This window comes from Hyperoodon ampullatus, assembly GCF_949752795.1.
Source record: "Hyperoodon ampullatus genome assembly, chromosome: 17".
NCBI classification, from domain to species: domain Eukaryota; kingdom Metazoa; phylum Chordata; class Mammalia; order Artiodactyla; family Ziphiidae; genus Hyperoodon; species Hyperoodon ampullatus.
The window spans coordinates 67,761,916-67,785,695 of record NC_136930.1 but is presented as its reverse complement, the minus strand read 5'-3'; the positions used below and the strand labels follow the sequence as shown (position 1 = coordinate 67,785,695).

The window sequence follows — 23,780 nt, the reverse complement described above, 5'->3', positions numbered from 1 at the left end:
TAAAAAGAATAATGACAGGGCTTCCCTGCTGGCGCAGTGGTTAAGAATCTGCCTGCCAATGCAGGGGACATGGGTCCGAGCCCTGCTCTGGGAAGATCCCACATGCCGCGGAGCAGCTAAGCCCACGAGCCACAACTACTGAAGCCTGCACTGTAGAGCGCGTGCTCCACAACAAGAGAAGCCACTGCAATGAGAAGCACGTGCACCGCAACGAAGAGTAGCCCCCACTCGCTGCAACTAGAGAAAAGCCCGCATGCAGCAACGAAGACCCAATGCAGCCAAAAATAAATAAATAAATAAATAAATTTTAAAAAAGAAGAATGACATATATGTGCTGATGAGTTTATAGAGAGCTCCGCCCTTCCATGTGTGCATTGCTGTTGGAGATGTGACTTGCTACAACCAACCTCTTCCAGAAGGAGCATGGCAATATTAATTAAAATTTGAAATGTACACCCTATCCCTTGACAGTTCTGCTTTTGTGAATGTATCCTTCCAGAGATAAAGTGATAGCACGTAAGAGCTTATGTATAAGAATATTTATTGCAGCACTGGTTTTTGGTGGCAAAAAATTGGAAGTGTCTCAGTAGAGGGATAGTTACATGAATTGTGGTAGAGTTTATTATGGAATATAATCACAATTAAAATAATTAGATTTAATTGTACTGAATTTCTCTATCTTTATTCAGTAGGAAAAAAGCAAGCCATGGAGTCTTATATGTAATACCACATTTGTTTTTTAATTATTTATTTATTTGTTTGTTTTTTGGCTGTGTTGGGTCTTTGTTGCTGCACGCGGGCTTTCTCTAGTTGCGGCGAGCAGGGGCTACTCTTCGTTGCAGAGCGCGGGCTTCTCATTGCGGTGGCTTCTCTTGTTGTAGAGCGCGGGCTCTAGGCGCGCGGACTTCAGTAGTTGTGGCTTGCGGGCTCAGTAGTTGTGGCTCGCGGGCTCTACAGTGCAGCCTCAGTAGTTGTGGCGCAAGGGTTTAGTTGCTCCGCGGCATGTGGGATCTTCCTGGACCAGGGCTTGAACCCATGTCCCCTGCATTGGCAGGTGGATTCTTAACCACTGCACCACCAGGGAAGCCCCACATTTGTTTTATTAAAAGTGAGAAAAGGGGAGAAATCCTTATTTGTGTATTTTTTAAGCGTAGTGAAAGTTTACACTACAGATTATTAACTTTGCTTGTTTCAAGGAGATGATTGGAGAAAAGGAAAGAAATAATACTTTTTATCTTTATACATCTCTGTAGTAGTGTATGAATTATTTTTGTAATTTTAAAAACAAATGGAATTAAATTTGTGGAAGTGTGATTTGTGCTACAAAGTATGTGTAGGATAGTATAAAAGAATTAATCACTTGCCCCTCTATGCCAGCACTGTAATTTATGACATGTATTACATGGCTTTATTATTGCAGTTGTAGTTCATTGTTTTTTCATCCTTGTCCCACGGCCCATGCTGAGTCTTTTTTGAAGGAAGAAAGAAGACTTGTTCCAGGAGAATTCACTACATGCAGTGAGCATTTTACTGATCACTAACTATGTGCCAGGCTCAACGCGGGGGACTGGGTGTATAACAACAGATTACATAAGGCTGGGAACCCATGTATTGCAAGAGATTGAGAGTGAATGACAAGCTTGCCTGGGAGGTCACGCTTGTATTTGACCTTGAAAGAGGCAGGCTAGACCTGGAATTGTGATGGAGCTTGGTGGACTGGGAACTTGGACTAGGTTGTATAACTGTAGTATAATAATACATGTATTCAGGCTGTCCTGAAGATTTCTCTAAGATCATGAGGGTAAACTGATAAACACAAGCTTCTCTGGATTCTTGGCCTGGAAGATAACTTGCATAAAGATCTTGGAAGAGAAGCTAGGCTCCCAGGAAAGAGAATATAGCAAACTAAGGAAGTGAGACTTGCTTTGGAGTGAGGGATGGTACCTCCCATTTCATAAACAGGCAGTGTAAGCCAGATGCACAATGAGGCACATTATAGGGTTTTTTCATCCATTTTACATAATAACTCTATCAGGTAGGTATAACTGCAGTTAAGAAAGCAGAGTCAGAGACACTACAGAAATTGCTCTAGATCCGTGGCTGGTAAATAGGAGATCTGGGATTTGATCCACAGTTGTCTTAACATATCTTGGAACCCTCCAAAAAATACCATAATGTTTGGATTCTCTTTGAATGTCCATCACATCAGAACTTCACCCTGAGTCTCAGGGTGAATGAAAGTAGTAAAAGTGAAGATATTTTTAGGGACTTGTATGTACTTTCTAGATGTTATCTATCACAGTTCACGTATGAAGTTGAGGCCTGGAAAATTTAGGTACCTTTTCCAAGGTCACACATGGCCAGGCAGGGCCAGAGGGAGATTGAGACCCAGGTCTCTGTTCCACCCAGGACGGTGCCCCTCCACCAGGTGATGCCTCCAGGAACATTAGGTTGGGGCTGCTCTTTAGGAGGGATTTATTACGAGTGTCTTCCAAGCCTTATACTCATTAAACAGAAGTAATCCTTTGTGGTTTTCTCGTGTTCTCTGTTGTTGTTACTGCTGCTGTTTTCCCCAAAGAGCTTTCACAGTAATTATGACATCTTTACCTCTCGGTAATCAGCCTCCAGGAGTAGGCTGGGTGGGTATTATTAGACCTGTTTTCTAGATGAAATTAAAGCCCCTAAGAGCCTTAGTCGCCTGACCGGGGTCATATGGTAGAGGCTGGAACTAAGACCCAGATCTTCAGGTCCCTCCATCACTTGACATCTGGCTCAAATTAGAAGACATCTAGGGGCTCCAACACTTAGCCAAGCCTATTGGTTGATAGCATAGGCTTTGGGGAATTCCCTGGCCGTCCAGTGATTAGGACTCAGCGCTCTCATTGCCAGGGCCCGGGTTCCATCCCTGGTCTGGGAACTAAAATCCCATAAGCTGTGCGGCGTGACCCGGGGGGTAGGGGGGAAGGCACAGGCTCTGCAGTCAGCACGTGTCCTCAGCTCTTCTTAGCTGTGTGACCTGAGGCGACTTGTTTAACCTCCCTAAATCAGTTTCTGCATATATAAAAACGGCATGATGTTAGCATGTTCTTGTGAGCATTGAATTCTCAGGAAAAATACCTGACACAGTTCCTGGCACATTAAGTCACCAGAAAATTTAGCTACAATGAATTGTTATTATTGCAGTTAATAACTGTTAACAAGTATTGTTATGATAATTGTATCATTGTCATCGTTATGGGCCAGGAGGTCTGATTCCCCTTGTTTTCTTGTTATTTATCATTAAGCCTTTCATGTAGTAGATTCCAAATAGGCGTTTGTGGCACACATTGCGACACCCGGGATTGTCTTTCCCGAGTCTGTCAGTGGAAAAGGATGGGTTTGGAACCAAATGAAGTTGGGTCCTAACCTGGCTTCTCCATTGTGTTTCCCTTTTCTTATCTGTAAAACAACTGTCTTGCATTTCAAGGTATTCTCTGTGGTGGATCTCACTACACAGTTGGTTCTTAATAAACGACAGTGTCAGAGAGTCAACGGTGGGGTTGGCGGGCCAGTTGGGGAGTGTTTGTGAAAGTTTCCCAGTTTGGTAGAGTCTAACAGGGTGACAGTCAGGCAGACTCCCCTCAGAGAAGGACCTGTTTAATCATTGCTGTGCTTCTGAAAATTCTGAGGAGGGCCCCATTGGGAAATATACAAGGTATTTTTAAAGAGTATTGAACTTTACTGTATTCCCAAGGCACTTGTTATTGCCAGCCGCTAGGAATGTGAACTCTGAGTGGGCGCATTGATTTCAGAGTACTGTTGGAAGCCCCTGCCGCCTGGCCCAGGATGGCCAGCGTGCTGGTCCACCATCGTTATTGTCCTTGTCATCGTAGAAATTTATTGAGTCTATCATGTACCATTCAGTATCTTACTTAATCACTGCAGTACCTCTGTGAGGTCAATACCATTATTATCTCCATTTTACAGCATGGGAATGAGGTTTAGAAAAAAGTGAAGTTGCTGGATCAGTGCAATCACAAAGTATAAGTGATAGACCTGGAATTGGAATCTGAGTCTGTCTCACTTTAAGATATGAGGGAAAGTCCTCACTCAGCTAGGAGATTAAAAAGCCCTAATTTAAATTCCCTTATTTATGAGCTGTATGGCCTTGGGCACATTTTTTGTATCTACACAATAAGTGTGATAACAGTACTTAACTTGTGGACTTCTTTTTTTTCTTCAAGATTTCAAGTGAATTAAATTTATTTTGACGACAAGCTTCTATGATTATTTGAGAAATTAACAAATACAAAGAAATAAAGGGGTGAAGGGAAAGCAATGTAGATGATTGTTTCTGTTATTCATGACTGAATAGCAAACTACCCCAAAACACAGCAGCTTAAAACATTTATTTTTTTATCTCCATGGTTATATACATCGACTGGGCCTATCTGGGTGATTCTCCTGCTGCTAAGCTGCAGTTATGGGAACAGATAACTGGTTGTCTCTTGTCTTTCTTGATAATAGACATACTAACAGATGTGAAGTGATATCTCATTCTGATTCTGATTTGCATTTCCCTAATGATCAGTGATGTTGAAAACCTTTTAATGTACCTGATGGCTATTTGTATGTCTTCTTCAGAGAAAGTCTATTCAGATTCTTTGCCCATTTTTTAATTGGGTTATTTGGGGGGTTTTTTGCTATTGAGTTGTATGAGTTCCTTTTATCAGTTAATAGGTCATAATCTATTAATTTAATAATATAGCTAAAGATTTATCAATTTTTTTTTTTTTTTTTTTTTTTTTGGCGGTACACGGGCCTCTTACTGTTGTGGCCTCTCCCATTACGGAGCACAGGCTCAGGACATTCAGGCTCAGCGGCCATGGCTCACGGGCCTAGCTGCTCCACGGCATGTGGGATCTTCCCGGACCGGGGCACGAACCCGTGTCCCCTGCATCGGCAGGCGGACTCTCAACCACTGCGCCACCAGGGAAGCCCAGATTTATCAATTTTGTTTACCTTTTCAAAAAATAAATCTTAGTAACATTTTTTTTCTTTTGTTTTTCTGGTATCAATTTATTTTCTGCTCTGAGTTTCGTTATATCCTTCCTTCTGCTAACTTTGGGCTTAGTTTTCTAGTACCTTAAGTTGTAAAGTTACGTTGCTTATTTGAGATCATTTTGTTTCTCGTAGACTTATTAATAAGTGTGATTGAGGTAATGTATGTAAAGTGTTTCACGCAGTAACCAGCATATACTGAATGCTCAACAAACTAGCTATTATCACTATTATTACTGGAATAAGAAATCACTACCTAGGTATTGCTGTGGCGGTTAAATGTTGGGATGTATGTAAAGGCCCTTTCAGGCTGTGTGGAACATATGAGGTGATCAGTACATGTCAGTCATGTCTCTGAAGAGATGCCAGCAGTTGAAATCCTGACTAAGTGGCTCTTTCTGGTTCAGTTGGTAAAACTATATTATTTTGTTCTTTTATCAGAACTGAAAGGAGTCACCTCGCTCTGACTGCCTTACACTTTGCAACAGTACCCTGAATGCCAGAAATTCCCTGCAAATATTGGAAGAGCGTGGGTCTCCATTGTGGATGGGTCAGATTTCTCTCTCACCCTATTTTTTTCTTTCCTTTTATTCCATCTCTGTCTTCGCTAGCTTCCCCAGCCCCTACTTTACCAGCTCCCCGAAGTCACCTAGCACTTGGGCATAGCAAGCATCTTAAAACAGAAGTGTCCTGAGCCGACGAGGCCATTTTCTCCCATGCCTGTGCGGTGCGCCCCCAGCCAGAGCCCTTTATCTCCGTCTCCTCCCCAGCGCCCTGAACTGACAGTCCCTTCACACTGCTTACTCTGCTCTGTAATCTGTCCCTCCCTTCTGCCTCCGCCTCCACCAAGGGCCTGTCTCCTTGCCCTCCGTGCCTTTGAAGACCTGCTTGGTAAACCCTTAATTTTGTACAAAGGGGATGCGTGTAGTTATATAATCTGTCGGGTGAATTGTCACTGTTAGCTTTATAACGTGGTATGTAAGAAAAGACTTAAAACGTGAGACGTACGCCCCTATGTTGTTTGATATTAAACGCATCTCTATATTATAACTAATCATGGGTATAGAGGTAATATCAGCTGATCTTTTAGGCGCACGTGCCACATGCCGGGCACGAGCACCTGATGTTTAACTCCCATCATTTCTACCCTCAAGAGAATTAGTAGTAGTAGTCCAAGATACAGCTCACTAAATTAGCTGCTATATTTTAAAACAGGCGACTACACTAGGAAACTTTATACATGTGTGTGTATATAAACATGATTAATACATAGACACACACACTCTTACGTGTGTACATATGGTTCTTCGGTTGTGGAATTGGCAAAATGTTTTATACAGCACCCATGATCTAGCCTGTACGTATCCAGTCTCACCTTTTGCCTCTCTCTCACCACATTTTAGGTTTCATCTGCCCCACAAGCATACTTCTTCCCTTGCAGAGTTCTGGTGAAGGTTAAATATGATATTGTGAAAAGCATTTGGGTCAGAGAAGGTTCTCAGCCAACTTCCTGTGGCCTCTCTCCCTGCCTTGGCCAAGTACATCTTATTTTTTGATGAATCTGTCGTCCCTCATAAAAGGAGAGCTTCTCATAGTACTTTCTAACCCTACATGGAAATCCAAATTGAGGATAGTGGTTGTATCTGGGGAAGGAGGGAAGAGACTGGGATTGGGTAGCAGGTGGGAGAGAGAGGACATGCTCTGCAGTATTTTATTTCTTAACCGGCCAGTGGGTACATGGGTGTTTTTTTTTTTTTTTTTTTTTTTTTTTGCGGCACGCGGGCCTCTCACTGCCGTGGCCTCTCCCATCGCGGAGCACAGGCTCCGGACGCGCAGGCTCAGCGGCCATGGCTCACGGGCCCAGCCGCTCCGCGGCATGTGGGATCCTCCCAGACCGGGGCACGAACCCGTGTCCCCTGCATCGGCAGGCGGACTCTCAACCACTGCGCCACCAGGGAAGCCCTGGGTGTTTTATTAACTAAAGATTTTGATACATCATTTGAAATATTTTATAATTTCAAGCAAAAAAACACAAAGCCTACCACTTAGGTTTTACCTCCGAGACCCTTCCCTCGAAAGCAGTTGAAATGAACAGGCAGCTGAACCCCTTTTTTGCTGGCCTCCAGAAGCAGGAAAGGGTGGCAGGTGGAGTGGGGTTCTCCGGGGCAGGGTGAGGCCCTTTGGCCTCAGAGAGAAGGTATCAGGGTGGGTCCAGCTTATGAGGGACATCAGAGGTGTGCATCCTGCCTGTGCAGCTGATGTGGCCTTTCTTTTGTGTTTCTCTGAGCCGCTTCTCAGTGTGAACCTGGGCAGTAACTGGAGCTGCATTTTATCTTTTTTAATATCTCAGCCTGAAATGCCAACATCCACTCTAGGCATCATGCATTTTTAATGTGGCAATGATTAGAAGGTTGCTAGGGCCTCATTTCATTTCATTTCATTGGATGCTGTGACACTTGTTCCCTTCATCGTATTTCGACTTCTTCCTGGGACGTTCCCCAGTCCAGGCTCATACTGTTGCTCCCATGCAGTTATTGAGGGTGTGTCTGAGAGTGAAATATTTTTAAATTATTTGTTGTTCAGTTACTGAACAACCTAGGGGACTTAAGAAGTGAATACTTCTTAAATTCCTGAAAGGGAAATCGACGAATCCAAGTCAACGGCTCAGTAAAGCTAGCTTCATAAGCCGAGCTCACTGAAACACATGCAGTGGTGTTTGTTGTGTGGGGATGCAGAGGTGAGCCAGAGGGAACCCCTGCCTCTCGTGGTCCAGTGGCAGGGAGAGAGCTGTACTTACACAAATGTATGATGTAGTGGAAAATACTGCAGTAGAGGTACAGAGAATTATGGGCAAAGAAAGATTATTGCCAACTAAGGGGAGGCTTTGAAAAGAAAGAGCTGTTGTATGAATTAAGTAAGCCTTTAAAGGTATGATTTTGATAGATACTTTTTTGTTCATTTATTTGTTTAATAAATATCCTACACCTACTGTGGGCCTCTGTGTAAATTCATGCTTCCCTGTACTCCACCACAAAGGAAGAGAGCCGTGCAGAGCTGAGCACGGGCATCTGAGATGCTGCCACGTGAAGGTGGTACACACCACCTGCACTCGTATTTCCTTGGTCAGTGCCTTGTTACTTCAGGGTGTGGGGGTGTGCACTATCCCTTCCCATAAGCCTGCAAGGGTTGGGAACCTGGATAGCCATGATGAATAGCAGTGTCTGCCCCGAGAGTCACGAGATGAGATGCACAGTTTACCAGGATCATACTGGGTGCTGTACTGGAAACGGCCTGTAGGGGAGCAAGAGCTGCAACAAAGGAACTTTTGCAGGAAGGTTTGCAGTGATAGAGGCAAGAGATGATGTTGGTAAGGTTGATAGTCATGCGGGTGGTGAGCCGTCAGATTTCAGTTATATTTTTAAAGGTAAAGGCCAGTGGATTGCATCTGGGGTATGAGAAGGAAAAATCAGGTGTGACTTGATGGGTTTCAGCCTGAACAACTATAAGAATGTATTTGCCATTAACCCACTGAGATATGGAGGCACTGTAGAGAAAAGAGAATTGGGGCAGAACAGCAGCGTTTGTTTTTAGCAAGTTAAGATTGAACACTAGGAGATATTGATCAGGCACTTGATATATGTCTGCATTCAGGGTTGGATCTGGGCTGGGAATATCAGTTTGGGAGTTGTCAGCTAATAGAAATTACTTAAAGCCATAAGATTAGGTGAGATCCCATGAGAGTGAGCATCAGTATAGAAGAATAAAGGCCCAAAGACTTGAGACCAGGGAGATGAAGAACCAGCAAAGACGATGATGGAGAGGAACAGCCGTGAGGTGGCAAGAGTCAAGAGAGTGTGATATCCTGGAAGCCAAGTAGAGAAAGTGTTTTGAGGAAGGCATTATTATTACTTATGGCACATTCACTTTATTGAGAAACTTCTGTATATTTTTTATCAACTCATCAGCACCACAGTCTTGTAAATACTGGTCTCCATCTCATAGATCAGAAAACCAAAGCTCAGAATGGGGAAATTTATTCACAGATACTGTATTGATACCTTTCACATGCCAGCTAGGATAATAGCCATGGAAGTTAAAAAACTTAAGGTAGTAGTGAAACCAACCTTGAACTCTAGATCTGTCTGATCTACACCGGCACATTTTGCATCAAGAGATGATGTGTGAAAAAGCATTGTATGGATGCTGTTCCTCCGACCTGGGTCTTAGACAAAATTAAAGGAAATTAAGATTAATTGCAGAGAAAAAAACATGTTAGAACACATGGATTTTTCTTTTGCATTCCAAGGTTGATTTTTCTAAGGAGAATTTTCTCCTTGTTTCCTGACGATCATAGTTTCTTAATTGCTTGAAAATGTGATGATAATTTGACCCCTCAGTATTTGGTGAGTCTGTGGATTAGTTGGGATATAAATGAACTCAATACTCTGATAGAAAAAGTGGAAACCGCCTTTGATAGAGTGAGTGAGAGCACTCAGCGCATTGCCAGCCACCTTGTAGACATGTTCAATAAAGAATTGATGGAGTTTCTTTGCTTTCCTTTTGAGATTTTCCAGTGATCGCTGTTCAGAGTAACTTGTCATTGTGGCAAATAGTAGCTCAGACTCCTTTTTCTTCTTCTTTTCAGATCATGTACAAAATGAAGAAAACTATGCACAAGTTCTTGATAAGTTTGGGAGTAATTTTTTAAGTCGAGACAACCCAGATCTTGGCACCGCTTTTGTCAAGTTTTCTACTCTTACAAAGGAACTGTCCACACTGCTGAAAAATCTGGTAAGCCATTTCATAAAAGATTTTATTTTTAATTACAGCCCGATCAAGGTATAGTAAGATCATAAAGAGAACAATATAATAATCTTCTCCCCAACACTTGATCCTGAGGGCAAAAAATAAAAATAAGTCCTCGGTATAGAGTCACATTTAAGGAAAATGCCACTGTGAAATGCCTAGAATTTGTACCTCCGGCCCAGCTGATAGCAAGGTAGGTTTTTTGAATCTGAGAGAAACTTGTTAACCTGAACTCTCTTCCACATTCTCCCATTGTTCTGCTTTTGTGTTTGTTTAGATAAGTTTTAGTAACTCTTGCATTTTAATTAGTTGAAAGAGTGATGATTTTTTTTGTTTCAAACATACATGTCACCCTTCACTTGTGTGAAGACCAGCATGCATTTTGGTCGCTGATTTACAAATAATTAACCTCTCCCAACTCCCCATATCCTTTGAACACCCTCCCAAGAAAAAAGATATTAAGATTTGGGGAATCTGTGGTTTCAGAAGTAGATGATGACAAGAAGAATCCCGAAAAATCTGAGACACTGGAGCTGCTGACCTAGGAGCAGACACAGATGGAGGTGTGGGGACCCACTGGGCAGGCAGTGTTGTCTGGGTGTCCCCAAATTGTGCCCACTACCCTCCCTCACCCTCACACTGCGTTCATGTCAAGAAAGGTTCGTTCTGTGTAGCACAGCTACCACACTTGTGTGTGAGTTAATTTAATCAAGTCTCTCTTCCCCTAAGTCCCAAGAGATAGGAGCAGTGGGAGGTTGAAAGATGCCAAAGGAAAAGTGTATCATACTTTTGTTGGCTCCTTCCTGAAAGAGGAGCTCTTTCCTCCTCTTCCTCTCGCCCGTCTCAGCATTGCATCTTTGCCTCCTTTAAAGATCCAGAACTCAAGCTTAAGATATCTTGACCCTGAGTCAGTTACTCATATCAAATAGACGTCTGTGGTCTTACGTGAGACTCGTGTCACAAATCTACGTGGTACAAATGGCTATCTTCCAGATGTGAATACACCCTACTGGAAAATAAAGACTACCTTTCTATAGTAAATTAACCTGGTGATTTGACCAATCAGAATATTCTTTTTTTTTCTTATCCCACTAGATAAATATATGTATGTGTCTGTCTCCCTGACAATTTAATTCTGTTTGATAGTTTATGCCACTGAATTAGTCTTACACAGTGACAACTAATCTTAAAGAAAATTAAGGCTGAAAATAGAAATATGTCTTCTTTTCATAAATTTGAGAAAGGATGGTATTTAACTTAGGGCCTGTGTATTCCTACACTTTGGGGTTTATTTGACAAACCCATGATATTTCTGTAAATCTTAGATTATGTGAATCTCTTCGATTCAGATGAGGCCTCCCATTTCTCCTTCCTCTGGGTACTGCCTGCCTTTTTGCGGGTGGCATTGCTCAAAGGTACTATGGTGGGAAGAAAAGACGTGAAAGAAGATTCTGACAGTTCACTTCGGTAATAACTGGTAAACGGCTCCTAGTGAGGGAGGACGTTCTGTTTCCCCTGAGATGGGCGTTTTCTCAGGAATATCTTGCTGACCTTTAGTTTCCAGGAGACCAAATGTATGTGGCTTAAGTCAACAGCCATCACTTCCACGTTTCCTGGGCCAGTCCATTTCCACACTTCCCTACCCTGTAGGTTCCTTCCGTGTGTAGGGATTCGTGTGCGGATTTCATGCCTTCCACACAGGTCAGTGGCCATTCAAGCATCAGTCATTGTCTGTGTTTGCTTAGCTCTGTATGGAACTACAGAAACAACTATAGCTACAGAACTAATAACTACAGAAACAACTGGTAGTTATTGAACGCTCTGAGGAACCTGGCAATGTGCTTTGTGTGGATTTCTCATTTAACAATGTATAACAGCCCTATGGTGGTTTTACGTTTAATCAGGACGTGGAAACTGAGGCACATTGAGATGATGTCTGTGACTTGTTCAGGCGTGCTGTTAGTAAGGAGATGTGAACACAGCATTCTGTTGCTGCATCCGTTGTCTTTCCCAGCCTACTCTGCACTGCCTGGCACCTTGTGCTCTGGTTGTCTCATTTCCCTAAACATACCCCAAGCTGCAGGCCTCCTCCTTCCAGAAGTCTAAGAAAGAAATAAAAGAAATTGCTGGAAGATTTCATTCAGTTCATTTAAAAAACAAAACAAAAACAAAACCATTTTCCCATTAGAGAAGGTGGTGGCAGGGAGTCCCCTGGTGGCCTAGTGGTTAGGATTCTGGGCTTTCACTGCCGTGGCCTGGGTTCAGTCCCTGGTTGGGGACCTGAGACACCTACGCAAGCCGTGCAGCACGGCCAAAAAAAGAGAAGGTGGTGGCATTTCCAGTGAGGGAGCAGGTTAGAAGAATCAGTGTGTATTGTAGCTGGTTACTAAGGGAACACTCTTCTGATTGAATAAAGTCAGTCCCAGGAGTTGTACGACCTGACAACAGCCAGCAGCTTGCTGCTTCCCTTTTCATGTTTTGCCAGGAAAGGGAAGAGCAAACCAGGAAGATTGACGGGGTCACGCCCCAGAGCAGAGGGCGGAGAGGAGGCCAATCCCCTCGGGGAGGGAGGGGTTTCTGAGTCAGTTGCAAGCACCTTCAGGCCCCAGATGAGTTTGGGGGAGCACCCCCCTGGGAAGCTGTTTTTCTCAGGAGATTCTGGAAAATCCTATTCTCTTTGGCTAGTGAAGGCTGGAAACATTAAGCAGTAATGGATACAGTTGAATTTTAGAAAGTAAGATTTAAAAAAAGGTACCTTGGTGTATTATAGACTTCCTAAATTGTATCCTCAGTTCAACTGGCAAATATCCAAATGTCTGTTGTGTTGAGGTCTATGGTCAATCCTGAAACATGTCATTTTCTAATTAAGATATTGCTCACGCTGGGTATTTTAGTAGTTTATATTAAAATATGATTTATTTTTATGGAGGGAAGGAAAGGTCGATTTGGGGGTCAGGTCTAGTGCTCTCCTTTTGACTGACTCTAGGTAGGGAAAACTTTTATTAGTCGTGTTACTTTTAAGCAATCAGTATTATAAGTATATTGTGTTTGGGAGTTTCTGAAGGGTTGGTCCTGAAAAACATCAATGTACTAAGTGCCGGTGACTCTTTCGGTCACCATTTAGATGTTTGTTTTTCTAAGCTTTCAGTGAGCGTGAAAGGTATGATGATCAAGTGAGAGGTTCCATGCAAACTCCCAGGAGCTGCCCAGATGTTGGTGCTAACTTCGCATGGACTGAGGCTGGCTTTTTATTAGCCAGCTTCTAACCTCTTGCATCTCTGAGCTTTTTTTTTTTTTTTTGGTTGTGCTGGGTCTTAGTTGTGGCAGGCGGGCTCCTTAGTTGTGGCACGCGTGTGGGATCTAGTTCCCTGATGAGGGATTGAACACGGGCCCCCTGCATTGGGAGCACGGAGTCTTACCCACCGCGCCACCAGGAAAGTCCCTAACCTGTAACTAATAGACATCTGAGGACTGCAAAGAGGGTCATGCACTGAGCCAGGTTTAAAGAAACTTGCTTTTATTACCGCCCATGCCCTCCACGTACTAGAAAATGGTTTTTATAAAAAGGTCATAATACAGCATGGGAGAGTTCGTGCGTTGTAAGTGGTGGGAGGAATATAGGTTTTGGTCGCTATCAGACCTGGGCTCCCAACTCCCAGCTCCCAGCTTTCTAGCCTAAGGCAAATCACTTAACTTCTCTAATGCTAGTTTCCTTATCCGTAAAAAGAAATTGTAGTATCTGTTTCTTGGTAGTGGTGGGACTTGATCAAGATCCTGGAAGTAAATCACCAAGCACAATACCTGACCTATGGAATTTGCTTAACAAATACAAGCTTTTATTATTACTTACATCTTCTTGCTTGATCTTTATGGCAGCCCGCCGTGTAATGGCAGGTATGGATAGTCATATCCCATTTTGCAAATAAGTGCATCAAATCTTCAAAAAATAATATGCCTGGGAAGTAGTGGAATTAGGGCTTGAGCTCAAGTTCCCTGACTATGGATCATGCTCACGTGGATTCATCAGTGCTGCGTCCACAAATTATAGAAGTCGTGATGTTGCCTCTATAGACTGTGGGTGCTAACGGCCCATCTGACATGGTGACTGGAACCTGTACCAGTAGTCATCCAACTCCTGTTTCTCTTTAGCTTGCAGAGTACTATCTCCTCTACTTTTTCCTTTTGGTTTCCCTCATTAGTGAATTACATATATTATATTGGAAGAGTGTTAGCCAGTAGTTCTCAAACCTGGGTGTTAGGACCCCAATCTTAAAAATGTTTGAGAACACCAAAGAGTTTGTGTTTATATGGACTATTTCTATCCATGTTTACTATCTTAGAAATTAAAACTGAGGAATTTTTTAATGTATTAATTCATTTTGTTGCAATATGTTGTTTTACTTGAAGTAGACAAAAGAATTACAGTCTCATACAGGTCTATATATTGGGAAGAGAGAAAGGTACTTTAAGAGCCTTTTCATGTAATTATCAATAATTTTCTTTGATACTATGTCAAAACGTGATGGTGGTTCCTTAAAAGTTAGTAGCAGTAGGAATCTGAAACCATATAAATTAACTTTAAGGATTTGGAAACTGTCAAGCTCACGGTGACAGAGGTTTTCCAAAATTTTAACTTTTCTCTGAAAGCTCCAGTTTTATCATTAGCAACAAATACTGTCACTTGTTCACCTTGTAGTGACGAGTAATTCATTTTCAAGAAAATGTTTGCCAAATACCCAGGTCTCAGTACCACAGTTGTCAGTCACTCTTTCAAGGAGAGAAGTGGTGTTCCAGGGGAAAACTAACAAAACCAGCCAGTCCAACTTGCAACTTGAAAAACTGCATACATGTGCTTTCTCAAGATAACCATCGTATTTTGGTATGCCTTGGAAGTTCTTTACTTCCTATGCATCGTATTTCATCAAAGAGAATATTAAAAAGATATACTCAAGGGTTGATAGGTAACAAAATCAGTCATTTCTGCTGTTTCATGGTGGACATTCTTAAATGAAAATAGCCTTTTGTTTTTTTACTGCAAGAGTATGACCATGAGGAAGAGAGTGACTACAGTTTGTGGCAATACCTTGCATCACACTAAGGCACCAGCAGTTTTACCGTCATTATTTTTGCACTATCAGTGCAAGTGTCAAGACAGTGAAAAGGTCAGGTAAAACTTCTTAGTATTATTATGAAAATACTTTCGACCTTGAGGACTTGAGAACCACTGGCATCAGAAATCAAAGGCTTTGTTTTGTCCTTTGACATAAGGACTGAGTGACATAGGGTTAACTTCGCCTAACTTATAAGCATGAATTTCCTCCCTGGAAGAATGGGGGAAAAGTACCTCCCTTCCTACCTTCTTGCTTATGTGAGAATCAGATCCTATGACCCATGTGAGAAACATTGTAAACTGCACGTTCCTTGAGTCACGCACAGTGGATTGTTACCATATTAGTAAACTACATTAATATTAATACTACTGTGGCATTAATGGCCACTGCAGGGACTTTATGTATTTTTTTCTGATTATAAAATGAAACACCTGCCTAGCTGGGAAATTTTAGAATTCAAAGAGAAGATTGCAGGTTCTCTTTTATATCCTTCTTACCCTGAGAGAGCCTTCATTGATATCTCGGGTTTGTCTTTCTGGTCCTCTTTTTCTGCACTTTTTCCCTCACATAGATGAAATCACATGTCCTAAGCAACTTTGTGTTTCTGTGGATTTCACTTAGTGTCAGCATTAGAGCATATGCACTTTTCCTGGTTGGGACAAAGTTATTCACTAGAAGTTCGAGAAAATGTGACTTTCCAAAGAACCCCCTCTGGTAGAGCCCTCATCCCTGGCAGTTCAGCCTCATCCCTTCCCTGTTGTGAGAGCCAGTGCTGAGATATCTGCTTGCTGTCAGCACCTGGGAATCTAGGTACTGGGGCAGGAATAGGATCGGGGACTTGCCTGTCCAGTGGGAGCTACCCAAGTACCTACAGGAAGGTCTTTTGTTTCTTTCTTTCGTGTTCTTTCTACCACTGTGGGCTTCTGACGTCTCAAAGTAAAAACAAGAAGTTCCATAAAACAGTGACTTTTAACAGGATAACTTTGCCATTTATGTATTTTTCTGATTTAAGTCTAAATCATCCAAAATTACAGAGATAGAGAACAGGGGTTGGAGGCAGGGGCAAGGGTGTTAACTATAAAGGAAGAACCCAAGGGAGTTCCTTTGTGTTGACGGAACAGTTCTCTGTCTTGACTGTGGTGTAGCTGTACCATATCTATACATGTGGTAAAATGTCATAGAAATATACACAGAGATGTACCAAAAAATAAGTGCATGCAAAAACTGGTGAAATTCAAGTAAGGCCTGGAGCCTGGTTGATCATCTTGTGCCAGTGTTGATTTCTGGGTTTTGATAATGTGGTTTATAGCACACGTAACATATTACTCTTGAGAGAAGTGGGTTGATGGGTGCAAGGAACCTCTCTGTGCTATTTCTGCAACTTTTTGTGTCTATAATTTTTTAAAAAATAATAAGGTTAATAAAAAAAATTATCAGATTCTAGTCAGGGAGAGAAAGTTGGGAAAAGTCTTTAATAATATAGCTATTGTTGGGGAAAGTCTTTAATAATATAGCTATTGTTATATAACAGTTTCAGAATATAACAAATGCACAGACCAAAAACCAAACTCTCACCTCTACTATTCCTTTAGACCACTTCCTACTTCCTTTTAACCGTTGCAGGTTTTCTAAACCAGTCTTTCTCTGTCTTTTGAATTTTTACCTCTAGTTAAAGACCTCTGTGTGGTCACTATTCTCAAAAGGTGATTAGCTGTTTCCTCCCAGAAGTGAATCCGTTCATCATGTTTGAATATGTCTGGGGAATGCTGCCTTTTAGTGGTGAGAGGCCAGAGAAATGTGGACGTGATCTATTTTCTGATGTTTTTAATATGTTTCTGGCGAGATTTTAAGCGTGTGGGCTTTTCTGTGAAGTATCTTTTGTAGGTTTAGTTCATAATCTGCTTAGTAGGTAGTAGCATTTAAAAAAATTATTAGAAATATTCCTTTAGTTGATGTACCAGTCTCTCTGGACTCGTCCTTCCTCCAGTTCAAAGATGCCTTCTTTAATCAGTCAGCTCCAGACACAACAAATGATTTGTTGTTGCTGGAGCATCGGCTGTTTCTTGCTTCCGTGCCATTATACATCTGGTTCCTTCTACTTACAAATGCCCTTTAGTTAATGTATTAATGATTAAGCCTTCCTTGTAAGAAAAAAAAAAAAAAGAAGAAGAAGAAAAACAGGATGATCTTGAATTTTGGCTGTTTCTACATATTTTTATTTTTCATTTGATTAAATATATAGTACCAAAATTATGTTCAGTCTTTTTTTTCTTTTTCTTTTTTGTTAACTATTACAAGGAAAGCAGTAAAGTCATTACTTGCTAAACAGTGCTGGGTCTGCTCTACACCCCTGTGATCCTGACGAAGAAGTTAGGGGGTCAGCAGAGCATTGCATCCATTTAATTATCAAACCACAAAAATGGGACGGGAAAGGAGTAGATTGAAATAGATTCTCAGTGGGCAGAGGAAAACCGTTTAAACCATACCCTAAGAGCCTCAATGTAGCAGCAGTTTTAGAAATAATATGTAAAAGCTCTTTTGAAATAGTAGGTGCCCAGGAGGATTCCAGTCCAGCCAGGACTCTCTGTGCCTCTGCTTCCTTCTCTTCCCTAGGCCTTTGGACAATTCTGTAGCTTGCATAAGAGCCTGCACCTCCTTTAGCAGTTAGAGGGCAGATATTGCTTCAGAGCTGTTGCAGCAAAGCCGAGATTTCTCCAGCTGCGTAGCATTTCCTGTTTGCAGTCTCTGACTGCAGGGTATTGTGGTTTGAGTTAAGGATTTTTTTTTTAATTTTTAATTTTTCTTCTTTTTTTCCCCTTCAAATGAGAATGGTTGGAAATGTGCAGATTGGATCAAGGTTTGTAGCAAACAGATGATTTCTCAAGTTCTTCTTTGAAACATGGAAAAGTGCTGAAAGCCTGGGTCTCCTCAGTAGTAAATTGGCCCTTGGTGCTCTGGATTATATAATACATTTTTAAAACCTCATCATTTTGCAAAATGGTAATCCGTAATTGGAAGGTTTAACCTGATCTGCCAGCCATCCCCTTATGTCCTGACATGCTTCATTGCCAATTAGTATTGTAGGACATTTCATGAAATGAGATCTGTCCATATGAATGGGAGGATGGGTAAGAAGGAGGAGGTTTTCTTTTTCCTTTCTATTATAAAAGTTGTATGTGTTGGGCTTCCCGGGTGGCGCAGTGGTTGGGGGTCTGCCTGCCGATGCAGAGGACACGGGTTCGTGCCCCGGTCCAGGAAGATCTCACATGCCGCGGAGCGGCTGGGCCTGTGAGCCGTGGCCGCTGGGCCTGCGCGTCTGGAGCCTGTGCTCCGCAATGGGAGAGGCCGCAACAGTGAGAGGCCCGCGTACCGCAAAAAAAAAAAAAAAAAAAAAAAGTTATATGTGTTTACTATAAAAATATCAGAAATTTTACATAAGAAAATAAAGATCATTACATAGTTCTAACTTCTGTGAATACTAATATTATAGTTTGCCTTTTGAAACAGTTTCATGGATTTATACACAGAGATACTGATAATTTATACACTAACACACACACACACATATTGTGTGTGTGTGTGTGTGTTGTGTGCGTGTGTGTGTGTAACATCCAACTCCACAGTCTCTTATCCGGAACCCTTGGGGTTAGATGTTTTACAAAATTCAGAATTTTATAGATTCCAGAAGGTTGACAGGGTGCATATGCCATATATTATGAAATGCCCCCTAGTGACTTTTCAGGTGAATAGTTACATGAAGTGGGATAAGTGAGGAGTCCCACCCAATTCAAGTCCAAGCTAACCACCAAGTGAATTCAGGTCAGGTCAGGTTTTGCTACCAAATCAGTTTTGTTTTTTTAAACAAGCTTGTGTTATACATATATTTTGCAGACTTGTTTTTATTTATTTATTTTAACATCTTTATTGGAGTATAATTGCTTTACAATGGTGTGTTAGTTTCTGCTTCATAACAAAGTGAATCTGCTATACGTATACATATGTCCCCATGTCTCTTCCCTCTTGCGTCTCCCTCCCTCCCACCCTCCCTATCCCACCCTTCTAGGTGGTCACAAAGCACCGAGCTGATCTCCCTGTGCTGTGCGGCTGCTTCCCACTAGCTGTCTGCTTTACATTTGGTCGTGTATATATGCATGACTTAGTTATTTTATAACTGGAAGTTTGTGTCTTTAACCACCTTCACCCATTTTGCCCACCCCCTATCTGCAAGCTCTGGCAACCACCAATATCTTCTCTGTATCTATGAGTTTGCTGGTTTTAATTTTTTTAGATTCCACATATAAGTGGGATCATATGGTATTTGTCTTTCTCTGTCTGACTTATCTCACTTAGCATAATGCCTTCAAGGTCTACCCATGTTGTTGCAAATGGCAAGATTTCCTTTTTTGTGTGTGCTGAATAATATTCCACTGTCTATCTATCTACCACATTTTCTTTATCCACTGATGGACACTTAGGTTGCTTGCATGTCTTGGCTATTGTGTATAATTCTGCAATGAACATGGGCATGCGTGTATCTTTTCCAGTTAGTGGGTTTTTGTTTTGTTTTGTTTTTTAACATCTCTATTGGAGTATAATTGCTTTACATGCAGACTTGTTTTTAAAGCTTGTTAGCTCTCCATGACCATACAAATAAAATTGCAGAATCACTTTAACAGGCTACATAGTATTTCACTGTATAACCAAACCATAATTCCCGGTATAGGATTTGAATTGTACATTCATTAGTACAGGTGTACCTTGTCTTAAATACATTCAATATACAGAAATCCTGGTATCCCCAGGCCAAATTTTAACATGTTTTGTTTTTCCTTTCCTTTTTTTTTCTTCTTTTAAGGATTTACATTAAAAGTGTTTTAAATAGGAAGTTCAAATAATGCATTTGAAATAGGATTGATTTTCATCTTGTGAGTTTTACTTGCAGTGAATAACACTTTTCATTTAAAATGTGTGTGATTGTGGTTATGTGGCTGTCAGGTGTTAACTCCACTTGAAACAGACTCACAGAACAGCATTTTGATGCTTGAAAGACTTAACGTTTTTAGAGCTGTGTGGATCTGTGAGAGAAGACGGAAGGAAAAGGAGGAAAAGAAGAAAGAGGAAAAGGGGGAGAAAGAAATTAGCGCTTGTTGGAGGAGGGAGTCTCACTAGCCGGAGGAGAGGACTAAGTGTGGGGGAGGGAGTCTCACTAGCCAGAGGAGAGGACTAAGTGTGGAGGAGGGAGTCTCACCAGCCAGAGGAGAGGACTAAGTGTGGGGGAGGGAGTCTCACCAGCCAGAGGAGAGGACTAAGTGTGGGGGAGGGAGTCTCACTAGCCAGAGGAGAGGACTAAGTGTGGAGGAGGGAGTCTCTGGTTGGTGCTGGCTGCTTTAGGATGCCCCTAACAGTTGCTTATCAGTGTCTCTTTTAAACAAAAATGGAGCTGATCTTACCCTCAGAGGCTTCAGGCAGGTAGAGTTTCCGTAATTTTTCTGGTTAACGTTTTCTATACAAATAGGAATGACAACGAGTGTTTTGTGGTGTGCCTGCTACATGCCGGGTGCTGTTTTTTTTTTTTTTTTTTGCGGTACGCGGGCCTCTCACTGTTGTGGCCTCTCCCGTTGTGGAGCACAGGCTCCGGACACGCAGGCTCAGCGGCCATGGCTCACGGGCCCAGCCGCTCCGCGGCATGTGGGATCTTCCCGGACCGGGGCATGAACCCGTGTCCCCTGCATCGGCAGGCGGACTCTCAACCACTGCGCCACCAGGGAAGCCCCCGGGTGCTGTTTTAATCGCTTTGCACGTTGTATTAGCTAGGATAGGCGAGGATGTGCTGCAGTAATAAATTAACCCCCGCGTCTCCACGGCTTAACATAGTAAAGGTTTATTTCCTCCTCCTGTCCCGTGTTACTACTGCTCTGTAGTAACAGTGATTCAGAGACCAAGGGAGAGGGAGGCTCCTCTGTCTCAGCAAGGTTTGCTGTGCAGAGGACGAGACAAACTGTAGAATCGGATGAAGACGTGTTGCAGCTTTCCCTGATAGATTAGTTCTTTGGTTTAAACTGTGTTCCTGGCCACACTTGCAGGGGCCCAGGAGGTGGTAGGGAACAAATGGAGTATTTGGTGAGCAGTACTGTTTCTGCCTTATCTATATATAGCCTCCTTCACTGCTCACATCAGCCCTACCAGGTAGCAGCCATAATTATCCCTGAGAAAATCAAGTCGCAGAGCGCTCAGTGGATACTGGAGCCAGCATGCAAACCCAGGCAGTTCACTCCACAGTCCATGCTTTCAAGCAGTGCCCTGGACTGCCTGCCTCTCAAAGGATATGGACCTCCTTTTATGGATATAACATAAAGTTTACTTTTAACTTATTTAAGTAAAAAGTATTGATTTAAAGAACGGCAAGTGGGACTTCCCTGGTGGCGCAGTGGTTAAGAATCCGTCTGTCAATGTAGGGGACATGGGTTCGATAACCTGGTCCGGGAAGATCCCACATGCCACAGAGCAGCTAAGCCCGTGCGCCACAACTACTGAGCCCACGAGCCACAACTACTAGAGGAGCCACCACGATGAGAAGCCCTTGCACCGCGACGAAGAGTAGCCCCCGCTCGCTGCAACTAGAGAAAGCCTGCACGCAGCAACGAAGACCCAACGCAGCCATATATAGATAGATAGATAGGTAGATAGATAGATAGATAGATAGATAGAAGTCCATAAATATATTAAAAAAACTTAAAAGAAAAATAAAGAACCGCAAGCAAAACAGTAGCACGGATATTGTAAGAGTAAGGCAAGCACTGTTTTGAGATAATCAACAGCCCAGAAGCCTCCAGAGCTCCTTCTCCAGGCCCACATCTGGAGGTACTTTGTGAAAAGCAAATGCAGGTGTTTTCCTTGGCTCAGAGAATTCTGCCAAACTCAGCCTCGCTCTCACTCCTTTGCCCCTTTCCACTCTTGATTTCCTGTTGCCATCCCAGGCAAGGCCTCTTCTCTGGATTCTGCCTTTCCACCTACCTGCTTCACATTACATGCCGTGTCTTGAACTGGTTTGGATTCCTCTGCAGAACGTTGCCTCTGATCTCTCCTCACCTCCACTTTCTGTAGCCCTCAGACAAGGCCACTCCCTCCAGCCTAGACTCATGGACAGAGGTACTGCAGCCCAGCCAGCCTTCTCCTGGGCTGATTGATGTCAGCCAGTGCCAGAGAGCACGGATGAGTGAGGGAGTGTGTCTGGGTTTCAGGCTCCACGTGTACCTGCCAGGTGGGTGCTTTGAGCCGTGTGTACCCTGTGCACCTGTGGTCAGTGGCCAGGCTGCACCCGGTGCGTCCGCTCCCTCTTGCCTGGGAGCGGGCACATAAGAGTGTGAAACACCTTTCCCTAAGTTTTCCTTGAAACACAAATCCCATGCCTTGTTCTTTGACAAGAGTTCTGGATTGAGAAGCACTACGTAATACCCTTGGGGATTTACAGTGCACATTTGTATATCAAAGGCTTAGAGACATCCTGCAATGAAAGAGACCTGTCCAATTCAATGTTTTCCTAACTTAACCACAGACTTTCCTGTTGTATAAGAAACATTAACTTCCCATGAACCCACTTGGAGAAATGCTCATTTAGATGTTTTGCTGGATCAGGGGATCCATTTCATCTGTTGTATTTATTTGTTTTAATTTTCTTTTCCATTTCACATCAACTCTTCTAGAATTTATTTCTTACTTACATTTCAGTATATGATTTCTGAGTATATTAAGCCTCTTTATTTATACTTTACCTCTCTATTTTAGATGATACCCCTGCCTGTGGTACCTTCAGGTTTAAACCTGAAGAAACGGCCTACTGATGCCATCTGGAACTAGTAGCTTACTATATCTTCCACTAAAAGTGAATGGCCCTTTTATTGACTTATTGCCCAGCCGTGTTAAGAAATTGGAAGTTCAGAGAGCTGGTGGACATAGCATGACTTTGAAGTCAGTTACAACTAAGTTCAGATCTCTGTTGTACTATTTCCCAAGCTAGGTCACCAGAGGCAGATTCATTCATTCACTCCCTCCCTCATTTATTCATCCAGAAAGCAAGGATACCGAGAAAGCCTTCCCAGAAGAGAGACCCTTGACCTGAACCACAAATAATTAATAGATATTTTGTGAAACTGCTCTCTTGGGCTTGGAGAGACTCTTTTCTTTAAATAGAAACATTACACAACATCAAGCATTGGTTGATACACCTGATATTTAGAGAGTGAGGTGAAATCAATATTTCAGTATTTGTAAAAAGAAAGAAAAGAAAAGACTTTCTAAAACTGTGGCCTTGACTCAGCCAGGATTTACTAAGTGTCTGCTCTGTTCCAGGCTCTGTGCTAAGCTTGCCTGTCACCTTCTGTTTAAGAGATTGCTTATACAGAGTATTCTAATAGTTTACACTAAGGCGCTACTTCGTTCTATAGGGAAAGATGGACGTGGGTATAGGACCAGATTTTTTAAATGTCCTGCTTTTTCTTTCCCTCAAGTAGAGAAAACTTTGATTTGGTTATCCTAGTAGCATCACAGGCTTAGTATGTAAGAAGATTCTTTTCTGCAGCAGTGGCCTTGAAATACATCAGCTGATGGCGAATATCACAGCCACCAGTTAGATAAATTCTTTGAATTCTAAAATACTCAGCAAGGATCAAGTGAAGTGAGTTTTAAAACATATGAAATATGGGGCTTCCCTGGTGGTGCAGTGGTTAAGAGTCCGCCTGCCAATGCAGGGGACACGGGTTCATGCCCTGGTCCGGGAGGATCCCACATGCCGCGGAGCGGCTGGGCCCGTGAGCCATGGCCGCT

General features: G+C 42.5%; 1 protein-coding gene across 1 annotated transcript in view; it reads left to right on the top strand.

The window, feature by feature from the left end:
- The window catches only part of ASAP1 (ArfGAP with SH3 domain, ankyrin repeat and PH domain 1), a gene marked incomplete at its 3' end in the record, with an annotated part of 309,959 nt that overhangs the window by 178,360 nt on the left and 107,819 nt on the right, over positions 1-23,780 (top strand). The window contains exon 5 of the mRNA XM_079722229.1: positions 9,686-9,831. Within this exon, the coding sequence (XP_079578355.1) occupies positions 9,686-9,831 (146 nt within the window). The remainder of the gene's footprint in view (positions 1-9,685; positions 9,832-23,780) is intronic.